This window comes from Rhizophagus irregularis, chromosome 12 (genome assembly GCF_026210795.1).
Source record: "Rhizophagus irregularis chromosome 12, complete sequence".
In the NCBI taxonomy this organism is placed as follows: Eukaryota; Fungi; Glomeromycota; class Glomeromycetes; order Glomerales; family Glomeraceae; genus Rhizophagus; species Rhizophagus irregularis.
Window position 1 is genome coordinate 1,275,600 of NC_089440.1, and position 17,049 is coordinate 1,292,648.

General features: G+C 23.2%; 5 protein-coding genes across 5 annotated transcripts; 4 read left to right on the forward strand and 1 right to left on the reverse strand.

The window, feature by feature from the left end:
* Positions 1-2,527: 2,527 nt before the first annotated feature.
* Positions 2,528-4,252, reverse strand: OCT59_003828 (uncharacterized protein; the record flags this gene model as incomplete). Its single annotated transcript, XM_066147900.1, has 1 exon — positions 2,528-4,252. The coding sequence occupies one exon, from the start codon at positions 4,250-4,252 to the stop codon at positions 2,528-2,530; it is 1,725 nt and encodes a 574-aa protein (XP_065996554.1).
* A 2,608-nt stretch (positions 4,253-6,860) lies between these two features.
* Positions 6,861-8,575, forward strand: OCT59_003829 (uncharacterized protein). Its single transcript, XM_025324684.2, has one exon. It carries the CDS (start codon positions 6,986-6,988, stop codon positions 8,114-8,116), a length of 1,131 nt encoding a protein of 376 aa, XP_025184957.1. The 5' UTR covers positions 6,861-6,985; the 3' UTR covers positions 8,117-8,575.
* Positions 8,576-8,852: 277 nt separating this feature from the next.
* Positions 8,853-10,304, forward strand: OCT59_003830 (uncharacterized protein). Its single transcript, XM_066147901.1, has one exon. The coding sequence runs from the start codon at positions 8,889-8,891 to the stop codon at positions 10,254-10,256; it is 1,368 nt and encodes a 455-aa protein (XP_065996555.1). The 5' UTR covers positions 8,853-8,888; the 3' UTR covers positions 10,257-10,304.
* A 655-nt stretch (positions 10,305-10,959) lies between these two features.
* On the forward strand, positions 10,960-12,400 carry OCT59_003831 (uncharacterized protein; the record flags this gene model as incomplete). The annotated part of the gene is made up of 2 exons (XM_025331616.2): positions 10,960-12,223; positions 12,316-12,400. 2 exons carry the CDS (start codon positions 10,960-10,962, stop codon positions 12,345-12,347), a joined length of 1,296 nt encoding a protein of 431 aa, XP_025184954.2. The 3' UTR covers positions 12,348-12,400.
* Positions 12,401-14,349: 1,949 nt separating this feature from the next.
* OCT59_003832 (uncharacterized protein) lies at positions 14,350-15,990 on the forward strand (the record flags this gene model as incomplete). The annotated part of the gene is made up of 1 exon (XM_025314556.2): positions 14,350-15,990. The coding sequence occupies one exon, from the start codon at positions 14,350-14,352 to the stop codon at positions 15,988-15,990; it is 1,641 nt and encodes a 546-aa protein (XP_025184952.2).
* Positions 15,991-17,049: the final 1,059 nt, after the last annotated feature.

The window sequence follows — 17,049 nt, forward strand, 5'->3', positions numbered from 1 at the left end:
ATTAATTGTTTATTTGTAAAGAGTTTTAAGAAAAAAAAGAAAAAAGAAAGAGAGAGAGAGATATAGAGATAGAGAAAGTGCGTATTTTATTTTATTTACGTCTCATGTAAATATAAATTAAGTATATTGGTTGAATGTTTGATGTTGATCAATATCAAATGCTTCGTACGACTAGTTACAAGGACTATAAAATTGTGCCAAATTCCATTTAAAGAATTTATTGTACATACTAAACGTTTACAAAAAGGTGTCAATTTTTAGGGTTAATATATTATTTTTATTATACTTGTATCACACCATTTTCATCAGTATTCTTTGGATGAATTTTTTTTTTTTTTTAAAGTTTATCGGTTTCCTATAAATTTTAATTATTTTCCCATCACCCATTATTTGCTTACGAAAAATAAATTTGCTTACAAAAAAAAAATATCAAATGACCAAAAACACATATATAATTTAAGTAAAGATTACTGCTTAAGGTTCATTTTTAAATGACTAAAAAAGTGGCTTAGCATAATCTCTTATCTACTTTTACATTGGTTTTTACTACTGCGGAATATGTAAATAAAATAAATAAAAATGTAATTAATTATAAATTTTAAATTAAGTGCTTTTTAGTGCTTTTTTTTTTCTTTTTGTGGTGTCATAAGATCAAAAAAAAAAAGTTATTATTATTAGTCAGTTCATCAGTTCTTTCTAAAACATGCATTTTTTTTTTTTTACAGTTTTTTTAAACAAATCAAAAAAAAAAAAAATTTTTTTATATATAAATCTCAGTGCAACTCTTTCAGACCTATTTTGATCTTTTTTGTGTCATTATTTTTATGTAAGATGCACCTTGTATGCTGTTTATTTTGGATCTATGCCAATAAATGCTATTTTTATATTTTATTAACTGTATTAAATGCTATAATAATGTGATGATTTTACGTAATCATAAAAATGGTTAACTTATATTTAGGTAGGTATCGTTTGGGCTAATACCATTTATCCGTTTAAAAAATTAAAATATTTCATTGTTGTAATATTTTTGGCGTAAATTCTTTTTTTTTTTTATATATATATTTGAATGAGAAAATAATCCATGGGAATAATTAACGAAACAAACCCATGTGGAAAAATGTGATAGAAAAATATAATTATGGAAAAAAAAAAAAATTTTTTTTCTTTCTTTCTTTTTAATGAAATATAACAGGAATAACCTTGATTATAATGTATATTATACAGTATATTTTATATTATGTATATAACTATCTTATGAAAATGAGGTATTTTTATGTTTCAATTATTCTAGTTAACAATTAAAAATTTTCATGTACTATAAAAAAAAAAACCAAAAAAGAACTTCCCATTGAAGGTTAAAACCATAAATCTACATGATTATTATTATAAATGACATAAAAGAAATATGGTTCAACAAGCTAAGATATAATTAGACTTTGCATTGCGTCAATGAAAATTTTAAGTATGTCGTTAACCTCCGGTAACATTTTTTGAATATTTGGATTCACAAAGTGAATATTTGTTTCGGAAATTGGGGAAAGATGTTGATTGGATGTAAAATCAAAACATCTACATACCTTTTTGTTTTCTTAAAATATTTGTTATCCGATAATGAATCAATTATGTCAACTATGTCCGATAATGAATCAACTCCGATAATGAATCAACTATGTCAACCATAACAACTTTGTCAACTGCTTTCACCCATATTAAATATTTCAAATGGATAGTATATAATGATTCTACTGTATATCTTATAATTTGTTGTCGTTTCGTTAATAATGTTAACGATAATTTTGTAAAGTTTTTAGTACTATTCAATTTAGTAAATGATTTTCTTTGCGTCTAAACTTCGTCCAAACAAAAATTTCGTCAAATAAATCATGAAATCTTTAAACTTGTTCAACTTGTTCAAAGCGTCTTGTAACTTTCACGAGTGATTGGAACAATCTCTTCAAATCTAACAATTGACACTTCCTTATGTCGCACAATCACATCCTCGTTTTGGATTCTTGAAATAAAAAAAATAATAAATCACGTGAACTAATTATATTACCGCTCGACCAACTCAAAATCTCCAAAAATTAAAAATTTTGAAATAGAAAAACTATATAAACTAAAACTTCCTTCGCCCTCGTTTTGTGTTTCTTAAAAAACAAAAATAATAAAATCACGTGAATCAAGTAATATTACCACTCGAAACTTATCTTCAAATTCAAAATCTCTGTAAAAACTAAAATAGAAAACTATATAAACTAATTTTTATATAAAAATCCTTCGCCCCCGTTTTTGTGATTTCTTGGAAAAAAAAAATAAAATCACGTGAACTAATTACATATTACCGCTCGAAACTATCTCCAAACTCAAAATCTCTTTAAAATAATTTTTGAAATAGAAAAAAACCTATATATAAACTAATTTTATATAAAACTTCCTGTGTTTCTTGAAAAAAAATCCTTCGCTTCCTCTATGTTGGACAATCGAATCTACGTAATTCGTCAACTAAAACTAAACTATACCAAATTCAGAAATAATCTAACCTATGTGATGGAATAATGAATACTTCATATTCATCTTGTAAAACCTTTAATTCTAATAATTCATTTTTACTAAATTTAGATTTTCCACCAATACCTAAAAATTTTAAAGTTCTTTTACTTTTTACCCAATCATGTATAACTTTTAAATGAGTTATTTCTAATTTAAAATAATCTATAATTAAAGTATTTAATTTACTACGATCTCCTAAACCTTTTAATAAATTATCCAATTGATCCGGATTAATTCCACATTCTAACCTTAAACATTTTATACTATTTGGTAAAAATTTACCCGAAAAATCTATAACACCTAATTCTACTTCAGTTTCCCTATAAATTGTTAAATTCTCAAGTAAAGGTAAATCTCTTAATAATCTAAACATTTGTACCTTATGTTTTGGTTGATAATCAAATATTTTTAAAGTTGTAATATTAGAACAATTTTCTAATATTGTATTAACAGTACCAATAATTATAGTATCTAAAGTTAATTCTTTTAAATTACTATTCTTAGTTGATTTAATTATCATAGAAGTAATAGGAGGTGCTTTATATTTATTCCAAATAACCAATTTTTTTAAATTTTTTAATTTAGCATTAAATAAAATTTTTGTTATTTCAGGGGTAAGACCTTGACAATTTTCAAATAAAAGTTCTTTTAATTGATCACATTTTGTTAATGATTTCATTCCAGTAGATTTAAAATTAATTAATTTAAATCTAATAGATATTAAAGTTTTTGATTGAGAATCTCCTAATGCTGATAAAATAGTATTACCACCATTTCTAGCACCTTCTATACTAAATTTTTTTAAACCCCGTTGAGAAATTATAACATCAGCTATTGATCTATGTATTAAAGCTTCATTTTCAAAATCAATAATATTTATATTGAATTCTATTAAATCATTACATAATGATGGTAATAATCTTAAAAAATCAAATATATCACTTGATTCATAATAATTTAAATGAAGTTTTGTAATTCTTGATAAAATATTTGATTTTCTTTGTTGTTGTATTTCAATTATAGGTAAATCGGAAAATTCTCCAAATTTATCAATGATTAATGATTCAATTTTTGAACTTTTTTTCATGAATAACATGAATAAATTTTTTGATAATAAATGAACATGTTCAAGTAATGGATTCACCGTTGTTGATCTTGGTGTTATAAGACGATTATTATTATTATTATTATTATTAAAAGATTCTAATAAATAAAAATGAATCGATTTTTCTAATTCTTTATAATCTATTTCAATTAATAAAGAAGCATAATCAAATGATGAAGATTTATTTGGTATTATTAATTTTAATTTTTGTTGTTTTAAAGATGCTCTTAATGATTGTTTTGCAGCTGGGTCAAGACAAAGTAATAAAGTTTCGATTAATTTCACAGAATTTATGTTAGATAAAGGTTTTGAGGTGAAAGGATGTTTCCATAATATTGGAAGAACATTTGAATGCCAATAATGATCAACAAAAAGGCATGAATATAATCCTTTTGACCCCATATTATCTAAATGTGAAAAAATTAATTGAAGTACATTTGGTGGAATTTTTTTGAGGTTGATAGCAGATTGTGGTTCAGGTTTTTCTAAAATCGGTTTGTTTTTTCTTCTACGACAAAATATAGATTTAAAACCTTTTTTATTATTTTTTGAATCTTTTTTTTTTCGAGAAAAAAAACAAAATAGATTAGCCATGGTGAGTTAGATAATATGGATAGAATATTATATATATATATTATATGTATTTATGTATTTGTGAAAAAAAAAAAACGGCGTAATCATTTAAAACAGTTTGTCTATTTATATTAAAGGTACTGATCTAGACCACTTTTAGTGGCTCATTGTATTTTTTTAATAGGTTATACAAAATTTTATTTATTTCATTGTATTATCTTTTTTGATCGAATAGTAAAAAAGAAAAAAAAAATAGGCGGATAATTGTTAAATAGATATCTAATGATTATGCGATTATGTGTGTAATATAATAGTAAAACATTTTGATTCTATTTTTAATGCAATCATCTCGGTAATTACCCTCCGATTAAATAATATGAAATCGGTATACAAGAATAGATGAATATTTATAATATTTTTGATTAATATGGTTAAATTGAAATTCCTATTATTTATCTTTTTATTATTCGTTTCCTTATAAGGTTATGTTACGCGAATAAAAGATAAACTTTATTTAGAAATCTTTAACCTATTAAATTTTTATAATTTTTTTTGCATGTATAAATATTTAAATATAGATCAAATGATGGCTTCATTTACAAAATTTGAATTCTCTCTAGAATATATGAAATACACGTGAATTAATTATTTCATTACAACCGACCAATCATTTCAACGAATAAGATAGAATTATATATGTTGATCAAACGAAAATTAATGTTTCAGACCCTATTTTGGTATGTTTTTTCTATGTCATTTAATGTGTTTATGCATCATTAGAAGTATTTAATGCTTCAAATTTCTCATATAATGATGTCTTCTTTAATAATCCTAAAATCCTTAAAAATAAGGTGGGAAAACAATACTTGTTGATATAATCTGATGATTTTTTCCATAACGAAGAATCTCTGAGAAAAAAAAACATTTTTTTTTTTTTTTTTTGTATTTTGTACTGCAGAGAACAATCGAACAATCTTTTTTGTACCAGAAATTTCGGATTTAATCGGATCATCCGAGGCAAATAATCACTGCAGTCAAATAAATTATTATTGATTGATTTGGAATTTTGGATGAATTCTTTTTTTATATTGTGGAAAATAATGGAATACAGTTTCATCCTCATTATAGTGAATCCCATGGTTCGGAGATTAAAATTCATTATAGTGAGAAATTGAGGGTCATTTTATTATATCTGTGTCTGAACTTTTCTTCATTATAATAAGTTATTATAGTAAGTTATTATAGTAAGTTATTCACTATATAAAAATTCGATATAGAGAAGGTGAACTGTGTATGGAATATCCGAGAAAAAAAAATAAAGTTATATATTAAAGAGTTATTAACGTACAATCACTGAAAAAACAAAATAAAAACAACAATACTTTGGTTATTATCTAAATAATTCACACGTTTCTTATTATTTATCCACTTTAGTAAATTGAATAAGGTAGCTGCTTATCAGCTATCAAGTAAAAACAATGATTTCGCTTTATAATGATAAATTAGGTAAAATTTGTCAGTAGATAATATGTAATACAGTAGAAAAAGGAATTTTAGGAATATTTTTTTAAGCATAACAATCCTGTCATTCCCGTCATTCCGGGTAAAATTATATGTGTTCTGCTGCATTCTGCTGCGGTTCATATTTAATACATATATAAATGAATTTTTCTTCAAAAAATTTGATACTGTATGCGCGTTTTTCTTGTTTTTTTCTTTATAATTTATAACGCGTTGAAATTTTTTTTTCACGTCATGCATTTTTTTTTTTTTAACCGATGGGTAAAATTCGATACGATGATATACAGTAGCAAAGAAATGTTGTAAAATCAATTTTTTATTTTATATACATATAACATATATATATATATACTTTTTTTTTGTTGGCGATGAATTTACATGGTAATTAAAATTTATGTAATTAAAATTTATGTATAAGGTAAATATATGCATTAGATGAAACAATTTTCTATTGATTTCAAATGTGAAAAAGTAATTTAATAATTAAATTAATTATTTAATATTTAGCAAATACTTTTTAGATAATATTAAGATAACGGATAAAAATGGGATAAAAATGAAACAATTAAATATCCCTAAAATATCCCCAAATTTTCTCCGAAATTCTTCAAAGATTATTTCAGGTAAATGTATGATTATAAATATATTAAGTATTGGGTTAACTTTTAAGGTAACAATATATGAATCATATTACTCGTGCATTTCATAATACATTTAGGAAGTCATATTAAAATTTTACGGAGAAATCGAAATTGCATATTATGGGAGAATCAAAGAATTGGGAGTTCGATTGTACGACCAAAATATTTAAATTATAAAAGATTAGAAGAAAGTACGCGAATTTACTAAAAATTGAGATAGGTGACGAAGGTGACGTAATTATTTGTTCACATAATCCAATAAATCCACATAATCACCTGATTTTGTATGATCTTTTTTTTACACCCGATCATTTATTTACAGTATGATTTTTGATTGAGCAGGGTCGTTATTTATTATTGAATGATGATCGGAAATAATCATCCGCCCAGTCATTTCACTAGTTAGACCAATTAGTAATTTAATTGTAGTGTGTAATAAGTACTATTATTGTACAAATTAAGAATATAAATAGGATGGGTTAAACACACATTAAAATGTTTCAAAAACTTTTTAAAAAAAAAATGATATTAAACGAACCTTAAAGAAAAAAGAAATTTTCACCAAATAATAATAATAAAAAAAAATGAAAAAATGAGAAAATTAAAATTATTAAAATTGAATAAAATTAGAGAAACAACACCTTTATTACCAACAGAATGTATGCAACAAATTTTAAAATATGTTGATGATCAAGAAAATGGACTTTATTCATGTCTTTTGGTTAATAAATATTGGTGTAAAAATGTTTTACCATTACTTTGGGCATCACCATTTCAAAGTTCATTTATTATAAGTCATTGGGTATTAGCAACTTCAAGTTTAAAGAGTACATTATCAAAAAAAGCTATTAATCAACTTAATAATTATAAAATTATTGATACTTATATTTCATGTTTAGATAATAAAGAATTTTATTATTTAAATTCTTTATTTCAAAAATTTTATTCTATAAATCTTAAAATTGGAAAAAAACCTTTAATTAATTATTCTAATTTTTTACAAGAATTATTATATAGTGAATTTGAGAATACTATATATATTTATTTAATGAGAAAATTTAAAGATAAATATAAAGAACAACAAATACTTGTGATGGCAACTTCATTATTGAAATTATTTTTAAAAGAATCAACAAATCTTCGAATAATAAATTTTAATAAAAAATTTCATAATTTAGATACACCAAATTTATTACCAAAGATTATGATGACAAAAAATTTTCTTTTTACAAATAATTTAAATAATATGACGGAAATTCTTTCATTAAATAGATTAGTAAAATTTCAAATTAATAATATTAATTCTAAACTTACACAAAATACAATTAATTTATTAAAATTAATATCAATTAATTGTAAAAATATTCATTATCTTGATTTTAAATTTAAACATTTTGAATATAATGATAATATATTACAATTAATTATTAGTATTATTAAATCACAAGATCATATATCAGAATTTAATATTTCTCAAATTAAAGATAATTTTGAATTAATATTATTAAATTTATTATTATTACATAAGAATACTTTAATATCTATGAAGTTGGATAATGTTTATATATCTGAGAATTCCAAGGAAATGTTGAAACAATTTTTTAATATAAGAAGTATTAAATTACTTCAATGTAATAAACTTACAAGTGAAGTTTTACCTGATTATACCGAACAATTAGAACAATTGAAGATGTTTGGTTATAAATCGGGAACAAAACATTAGTAGTTTTATAGTATTTTAGAAGAATCTTACGATTTAATAGATTATTCTCGATTATTTAATGTATAAAATTAATTATTAATTATTAGACTAGTAAATCATGATGTAGAAAATAAAAGATAATTTGATTCACGATCCCGTCTTATTAATTTAATCACAGAAATCACAGATTATCTTTGCATATTATTACAGACTATCGGTATGTCTTTTCCTTTGTAAACTCCGGGTATTATACGATAATTAATACTGCATTCAGTCTTACCGAAAATGCATGATGTCGAGTGCATCACGTAAATAATTAATTATTTATAATACTATTATTGATCCTTTACAATTATAATCGAATTTTCTTTAATTTCCTTTCCTACATTTGCCTTTAATATAATTGGTAATTTAGTTTATAATAATGTCATTATAAAATTACCAATTTAAATTTTATACTAATAAAAAGAAAGTAATAATAATATTATATAATATATATTAATTAATATAATTGATAAAACTTTGTATCACAAATTCAAAAAATTACAATTGACAATTATTATTTTTAAAATTCAAACCTTTTGTTTAATTGTTAGTTAAAAAAAAATTTTGATCGTTTCATATTTCTTTCTTATTATGGATTTCAAATACGTAATTTTTAAAAAAGTGTTACATAAATAATTCCGATTTTCCGATTGACCCGATTTATAGTTATATTTGGAGATATAAATACCCCAATTACAAAAAATTGGCGTCATTCTTTCCAAAAATCATTTTCTCATTAAAAAAAAAAATGACCTTATTTTCTATTTATAATTTGTTCAATAGGATACAAAATTGTTTACAAGAAAATTTTTTAATTTCTTCTTCTTCTTCTTCTAATAATAATAATTATTATTATTATTATGATGATGATGATGATGATGATAAAGTTGAAACTGTATTATCTACATCATTTAAATTGAATATATTACCTACAGAATGTGTTCAAAAAATCGTTCAATATTTATTAGAAGAAAAACAAGGATTATATTCATGTTTATTAATAAATAGATATTGGTGTAAAATTGTTATATCATATCTTTATAGACAACCATTTGAATTATGTTCATCAAAAAATAGGTTAAAACTTTTTAGAACATATTTATTATGTTTTGATCAAGTAGAATTGGATTCCCTATCAACTAGAATGATAGATGCATTATATATATTTAATATATTTCCTAAAAAAAGGAATCCTTTATTTAATTATTTCATATTTTTAAGAAAAGTTGCATCCATAGAAATTGAAGAATTTATATCACCAATATATAATGAATTGGGTATAAATAACAAATCAAAATTTAATCTAGAATTTAGAGATGAAATTCCAAAATTTAATAAATTAATCTTTCATCATATATTTAAATATTCAATAAATCTTAAACTATTCGATTTAGATCATTGGATGAAAAATGATATTATAACTATTGATGATAATGATGATGATGGTGATGATGATGGTGATGATGATGAAGTACATAAAGTACATCAAGTACATCAAGTACATGTATATGATTATCCTGGATTATTTGGAATTAATAAATTTAAAATAAAAAATATTGGTGCAATCGTTGAAGGGAAATCAAAAATATTTCAATTTATTTCAACATATTGTAAGAATATTACTTGTTTGGAAATTAGTTTATTTTCTTTAGATTATTCAAAGAAAAATATTTTAAAGATGATCATAAATTTAATTAAATCACAAAAACGACTTTATGAATTTAGAATCTCTCACGTTAATCGAAATAATGATATTGATCCAATAATGGAATCTTTATATTCTTATCAAAGAAATTATTTAATCAAACTTTCTTTCACATTTGTTAAATTTACTGAAGATTCTTTAAATACTCTTGTTAAATTAGAAAGGTTAAAGGATCTTACATTAATCTTTTGTAAGAATATTACAAATAATATTTTAAATCAGGATTTGAGATTAGAAAGATTACAAATATCATGTGTACCATCATTTTATAATATGTTGTTGGATATATTGAATGTTTGTGGAGGAACATTAAAAGTATTAGATCTTAATATTCATTTTAAACCTTTTCAAAAGAAAATAATCGCATTGTGTCCAAATATTATCGAATTAAATATTGATTCAACATTTTAATATATTTATTTAACTGCGGTCAAAGGTTGAACTGCGGTGAATGCGATCAATATTGAAATAAATAATTAGCAAATGTTTATATAAAAAATGTTACATTTTAGTTGTTTGTTACATTGGGCCGAAATCAGAGGGCGTTATGGAGTTTTTTGAATCAATGTTTTTGTAACAATTTTTAGGTAGGATCAACTTATGGTTTTTAATGGATAAATATGGGAATTTATTTATATATTTAAAGAGCACTGCCCGCTTTTTTTTTACTCGCAGTACTTACAGCAATGCACCCTTATTTATCAATTTCAATAATTATCATCAAAATAATTATCTTAAACCTAATTAGTTTTTTATAGAAAGTGGAGAATCCGTATACAGTTAAGTTTTTTTGAAACATGAATTGTATATATTAAATATTACTTAATCAAACACACCAACTGACTATTGTAAATGGAAACGTAACACGAGGCGATTATGATAAATAAAGAACTGAAATTATATCATAAGAAACGACTTTTTTTAAAATTTCTTTCTTTTCTTTCTTTCATCATTTTTATATATATATATATAAAAATTTCTTTTACTTTTCATTATCTTTATATATTTTTATATTTTCTCTCTCACTTTATTATAAATGATGACAATATTTTGTTTTGTTTTTAAATTAATATTTGAAAGGTTTAAAAGGGGAAGGAATTTTAAAAGAAAAGTAATGAAAACTAAAAAACCTCCTTCCCCTTTATTACCAACAGAATGTATGGAACAAATATTTAATTATCTTTTACAAGTAGAAGATTCAAAACTTTATCCTTCATTACTTGTAAATCGTTATTGGTGTAAAAATGTTGTACCATTTTTATGGAATCGTCCATTTTCTATCGTATCAAATCAAAATTGTTTTAAATTATTAAGAACCTTCTTTTTATGTTTTAATAATGAAGAATTTAATTTATTAAATTCTTTATTAAATCCTTATAAAATTAAAATTCCTTCCTCAAATTTTAATCATCAAACAAAATTAAATTATTCCATTTATTTACAAGAATTATCTTTTAAAGATTTGGAAATTTGTGTATCTTCAACTATTCATAAATGGTATGGAAAAAATAGTTATAATAATTATTATCCTGACCAAATGAAAATTTTATTGAATTCTTTATTAAAATTTTTTTTTAAAAAATCAACAAATCTTTATTCCCTTAATCTTGATACATATTTTGATTTTTTAGATATTCCAAATTTTTCTAATTATTTTTCTCAATCACAATATGGTTTGTTTCAAATTACTAAATTTCAAATTATTTATAATAAACCTATAACAAAAAATACTATTCATTTCTTAAAATTAATTTCTTTTAAATGTAAACAAATTCATACTTTGGATATTAAACTTCAATCTTATGATTATAATTCTGAAGTAATTCATCATTTATCAAATATTATCATTTCACAAAATAATCTTTTAGAATTTAATATTTCAAATTTTATGTTAAATTTTGAACAAATTTTAATTTCTTTACAATCTCAAAAAAATTTTTTATATTCAATTAAATTAGATTGTGTTTATCTTACTGAAACTTCAATGATTTTATTAAATAATCTTCATAATTTAAAAAATCTTTATTTATATTATTGTGAAGGTTTATCTAATACTATACTTGATGGTTCCTTTATTTTACAAAAATTACATATAATTTATTCTTTAAAATTACAAAATATTACTTTATCTATGTTAAGAGTTTATGGAAAATCTTTACGTCAATTAGGTCTTAATATTCATGATTTAGAAGTTGCTGGTGATATTGCTTTTAATTATTGTACAAATATTAATGAATTGGTTTTAATTATTTACAATCCTACTCATTTAACTGGTTATGATACTTGGAAAAAAGAAAAATGGAAGGAAAGGCTTGATCAATTAGTTTTATCTCAAAGGATTAATTTATCATCCCTATCTATTCATGATAATAATTTAGGTAAGTTTATATCTTTATAGAATATAATTTAATTATTAATAATATTAACAGTTAACTTTTTTGATATATATATTATTATTATTTTTTTTTAGATATATATGTAAATAGATTATTTTATACCTGAAATTATTCTTTAGATATAATAAATTATATATATAATAATATTTTTAATTAATTAATTACTGTATATTTTGAGTAACAAAAAATATATAAAAAGATTTTAAGTTTTTTTTTTTAATCTTAAAATGCATAAATATTTTGGGCGGGAAGTTTGAAATGTAAGCATCAAAAAAATTTTACGATATATTTATCAAATGGCTAATTTTAAATTTAGTGCATGCATTGCTTTTTTTATTTTTTTGGGGAATATTAAGACAATTTTTATTTATGTTGTGTATCACGAACTAACCATAACTTCCTTTCTTTTGTCATTATCTCACGTGAATTCAAAATATATTATTAAGAACGCGTTTTTTAATCTAACGTCAGATTTTATAATATATTTTATATGTGAAATAAATATGAATTTAATATTATGAAAAGAACATGAGGAATTCATTTATTTTAATATTATTATTCTGATCAAATTTCCATTTGTGAAATGATATAAGCAAAGGTGGTCAAAGTTATGATTCACAAACGATCATTTATGTCAATGATGCGACAAAGATTCTCGTGATGATACAATCGATTTGCATACTTCCACTTAAAAATGTGATATAAAGATATACATGGGGGGCGTAAATAATTCGGCATTTAAGGAGGCGTAATGGTGAAATATATTACATCAAATTCGAAGGTTCATATGAAAACAGTATTACGCCAAATTGGTGTAATGTGTCGTAATATTTCGGCATGGTTTGAACCTAATTCACCCCCCATGTATAGATAAAAGAAAATATGATAACGCGTGACACGCTCAAGAGGATGTGTCGTGAGGTTACTCAAATATCAAAGAATTCATTGAATTCATTGTATAATCGCGTTTTTTTTTTTAGACTTTTAATATATAATTATAATTAGAATTCATTTTTTATAATTTGAATACGTTATGTATTTAAATTCTGAGAATTGAAAAATATTTAAATTTTCATTAGTTTGACGCGTGGGTATGAAAAGATATTGAGTATCCTATATGTATATTGTGATTCATTCTAGTAAAAGATTTTTAATATTATGTTCGGGTAAAAAAGTTCGATTAAGCAAAAATTCAATTTTCTAGCATCATTATGATTGTATCATCCGCTAAATTAAATTCGATCGTTATGCAAAATTTGATCGTTATGTTAAATTTGATCGATCATCCGCTAAATTAAATTTGATCGTTATGTCAAATTTGATCGTTATGTATCATCCGCTAAATTCGATCGTTATGTTAAATTTGATCGATCATCCGCTAAATTAAATTTGATCGTTATGCTAAATTTGATCGTTATGTATCATCCGCTAAATTTGTTGAATTTCTTTGCCTTTGATCGTAAGGAATCCATTCAAGTAATTCAAATCTTATGGTCAAATCTTATGGAAAAAACTAGGAAACTATATTTATTTGTTAAATTTGCAAATGAATTAATGTCGTAACTTATAATTTCCTTCTTAAAAGAAATAGCGTGTAAGTTATTTTTGAGTACTTTTATACAATCTTTCATTTAAATTCTACAATTTACATTCAAGAAGCACAAAGAAGATTAAAATTATTACAGCATACATCTACCTAAATTATCTCGTACGCATTACGGTATACATCTACCTAAATTATCTCTTACACATTACAATATACCTAATTTATCTCTTACACATTACATACATCTACCTAAATCATCTCTCACACATTTACAGTATAACATATACATCTCACTGTTTCACATTATCTTTGTAAAATTTAGTTATACGTCGTACAGCATTTATTCATGCCAAGAAACTCGATTTTAAAACATCATGGTAAGGCCAAACCCCAAAATCAAATAATTATGGGTAATTTTGGTAATTATTTACATATTGTATACCTTAGTCATACCAAAACAAATATTTTTTTTTTTTTTTGTCCATTTCTTTTTTTAATTTTTCCCTTCTTTTTTTTTTTTTTTTTTAACGAACTTTGGCGTTTATTATAAAATAATAAAAACATGACGTTAACATCAATAATTTTAACCAATTTTATAAATTTTATACCTATATTTTGGGGAATTCATGATTGGTTAAAATTTATTTTAACTTGTATTATTATTTATATCGCGAATTTTTATTTTAAATATTATACAAGAATAAATCCTTTACCAGGACCATTTCCTATACCAATAATTGGTACTTTATATACATTAAAAGGAGGAATTGGAAATGGAATATTATTATTACAAAAACAATATGGAGAAATATTTGAAATATGGCATTTATCTAATAGAAGAATTATATTAGGTAATGCAGAATATATTGATAAATTATTAACACCATCAACTAAAAGTAAATATTTAAAAAGAAATATAGAAAATGAAGGTTTAATAGAATTAGGAATCAATTTTCAAGGTATATTACAGAATTGTGATATAAATACTTGGAGATTTAATAAACATTTTATTAATCAAGCAATGTTATCACCAAGTTTTAATAATAAATCATTTGATTTAACTCATAAATTATGGTATGAAATGGAAAATTATTTAAATCTTTTAAATAATGAAAATCTTTTAATTGATTTATCACCTTGGATGCATAGATATTCAACTGATATGATAGTTGAAGTTATAACAGGAAAACGTTCTTATTCTTTACCAATTTATTATAATAAAATATCAAAGAATGAAGATATAAAAGAAGAAATTCCTTCAATAGCTATAAAAGAATCTGAAGAATTAATTTTTAGGTTACATAAATTTTTAAGAAATTTACCACTTTTCGTTTTTTCATCTTATTGGTTAAGACATTATGTTCCTATAATTAAAAATAAAACAAAGGAAGCTTTAAATAATAGGGATTGGTTATTTCAAAGAATTTTAACTATAGTTAAAGAAAGAAGAAAAGAAATTGAAGAAATTCATGATAATAAATTATTAAATAATGATATGTTAACTTTACTTATAATAGCTAATACGGAAAGAGATATTAAAGAAAATTATTCAAAATCAAATGAAGAGAAATTTTCAAGACCTATGACAGATCAAGAGATAATGTCAGTAATATTAGATTCATTTATTGGAGGAAGTGATACGACATCACATTTTATGTGTTTCATTGTTTATCGTATCGCAAAAAATTCTAAAGTTTTAAATCGATTAAGAGAAGAACTTGATTCAATATATGGACAAAATCGTACGAGACAAGTTACTCCCGAAGATTTAATTAAATTAAAATATACAGAAGCGATTATAAAAGAAACTGCTCGAATATTACCTGTATCACCAATTATATTAAGATTTAATAGTGAAGATGATGAAATTGCGGGATATAAATGGCCAAGAAATACAGCATTTACTATGCATTTTGCAGGAATTCATCATAATAAAAGATATTGGAAAGATCCCGAAGAATTTAATCCAGATCGGTTCATGTTTAATGAAGAGATTAAAAATTCTTTAATAATTTTTGGGGGTGGATTAAGAGCTTGTCCTGCTCGAAGAATGTCAATGATCGTGTTAAAATGTTTAATAGTTTTAATATTTAGAAAATATGATATTGAATTGATTGATAAGGATGCTCCTTTAGATTATTCGAGTACAATAATTAATACTTGTAACAAATTATATATTAAAATGAACCCAAGAAAAGATTAGAGGGGACGGGCCGACGGGGGTATCACGACTAATGTGACAATATTCATAAATATTTATTATTGTAACCGCATGATAACCTATAAACCCTTGAAAAATAAACCATTTCGGAAATTTTAATTTTTTTTACGAAACTTCAAAAGATCACTCATAAACAATATAACCAATACAATGCTTTTTACTTTTTTATTACAAAATACGTGATTTACATGTAAAAATCAGAATCCACTAAGGAGTAAAAAAAGAAAAGCAGAAAGATCATACCTTTTTTGGGAAGTTACGTATCCAAAATGGCAGGTACATGGAACACGAATTACGATCTACCGGGTCATCTATTTTACCAAATCATTCCAGTTTGTAAAAATTATAAAAAGCTGTCTGATGTACTTGAATATCAGACTGACGAATAAAGCTTTAACAAATAAATATTCTTCAAAGGATAATCCGATGCACCGATTACCGATGCGCTTAAGATTATTTTTAAATAATTCGGTAAATTTATGCCAGTTCGGTTTTCGTTAACAAATTGGCAAGTTTTTTCCATTTTTTTTTTTCTTCGCGTCATTATTAAAAAATCTGATTCGTATAATAAGAATATGTTATAATTAATAAAAAAAATTTTAATTGGTCAAAAAAAGTTACTTATTCATCAATAGTAGTTGTACAATGACAACGGTATTAGACAAAAACAGGAATGAAAGATTGAACAAAATTAATTCATTGTTTTTTTTTTTTTTAATATAAATATTTAAGGATATGATAACTGCGCAAGAAATACCATTTTTTGATAGGATTTTCAGGAATATGAAATTTTTCTTGACTAGAATTATATATTTATGAGGTGATGTGACACAAAGTTACAAATAAGTATCAATAATTTCAAATATTTATCTCACTTTAATACAATACCATAAGGAAATTATATTAGTTAATTTTATACAAAAGGTTTAATGGGCGGAAGCTATTGTTTTTCTGTTTACCAGTTACGCCGAAATCGAAATTTCGATTAGTCTGCCGGCCTGATTGTTTAGTAATTAAAGTAGATTAATAAGTTTATGTCAC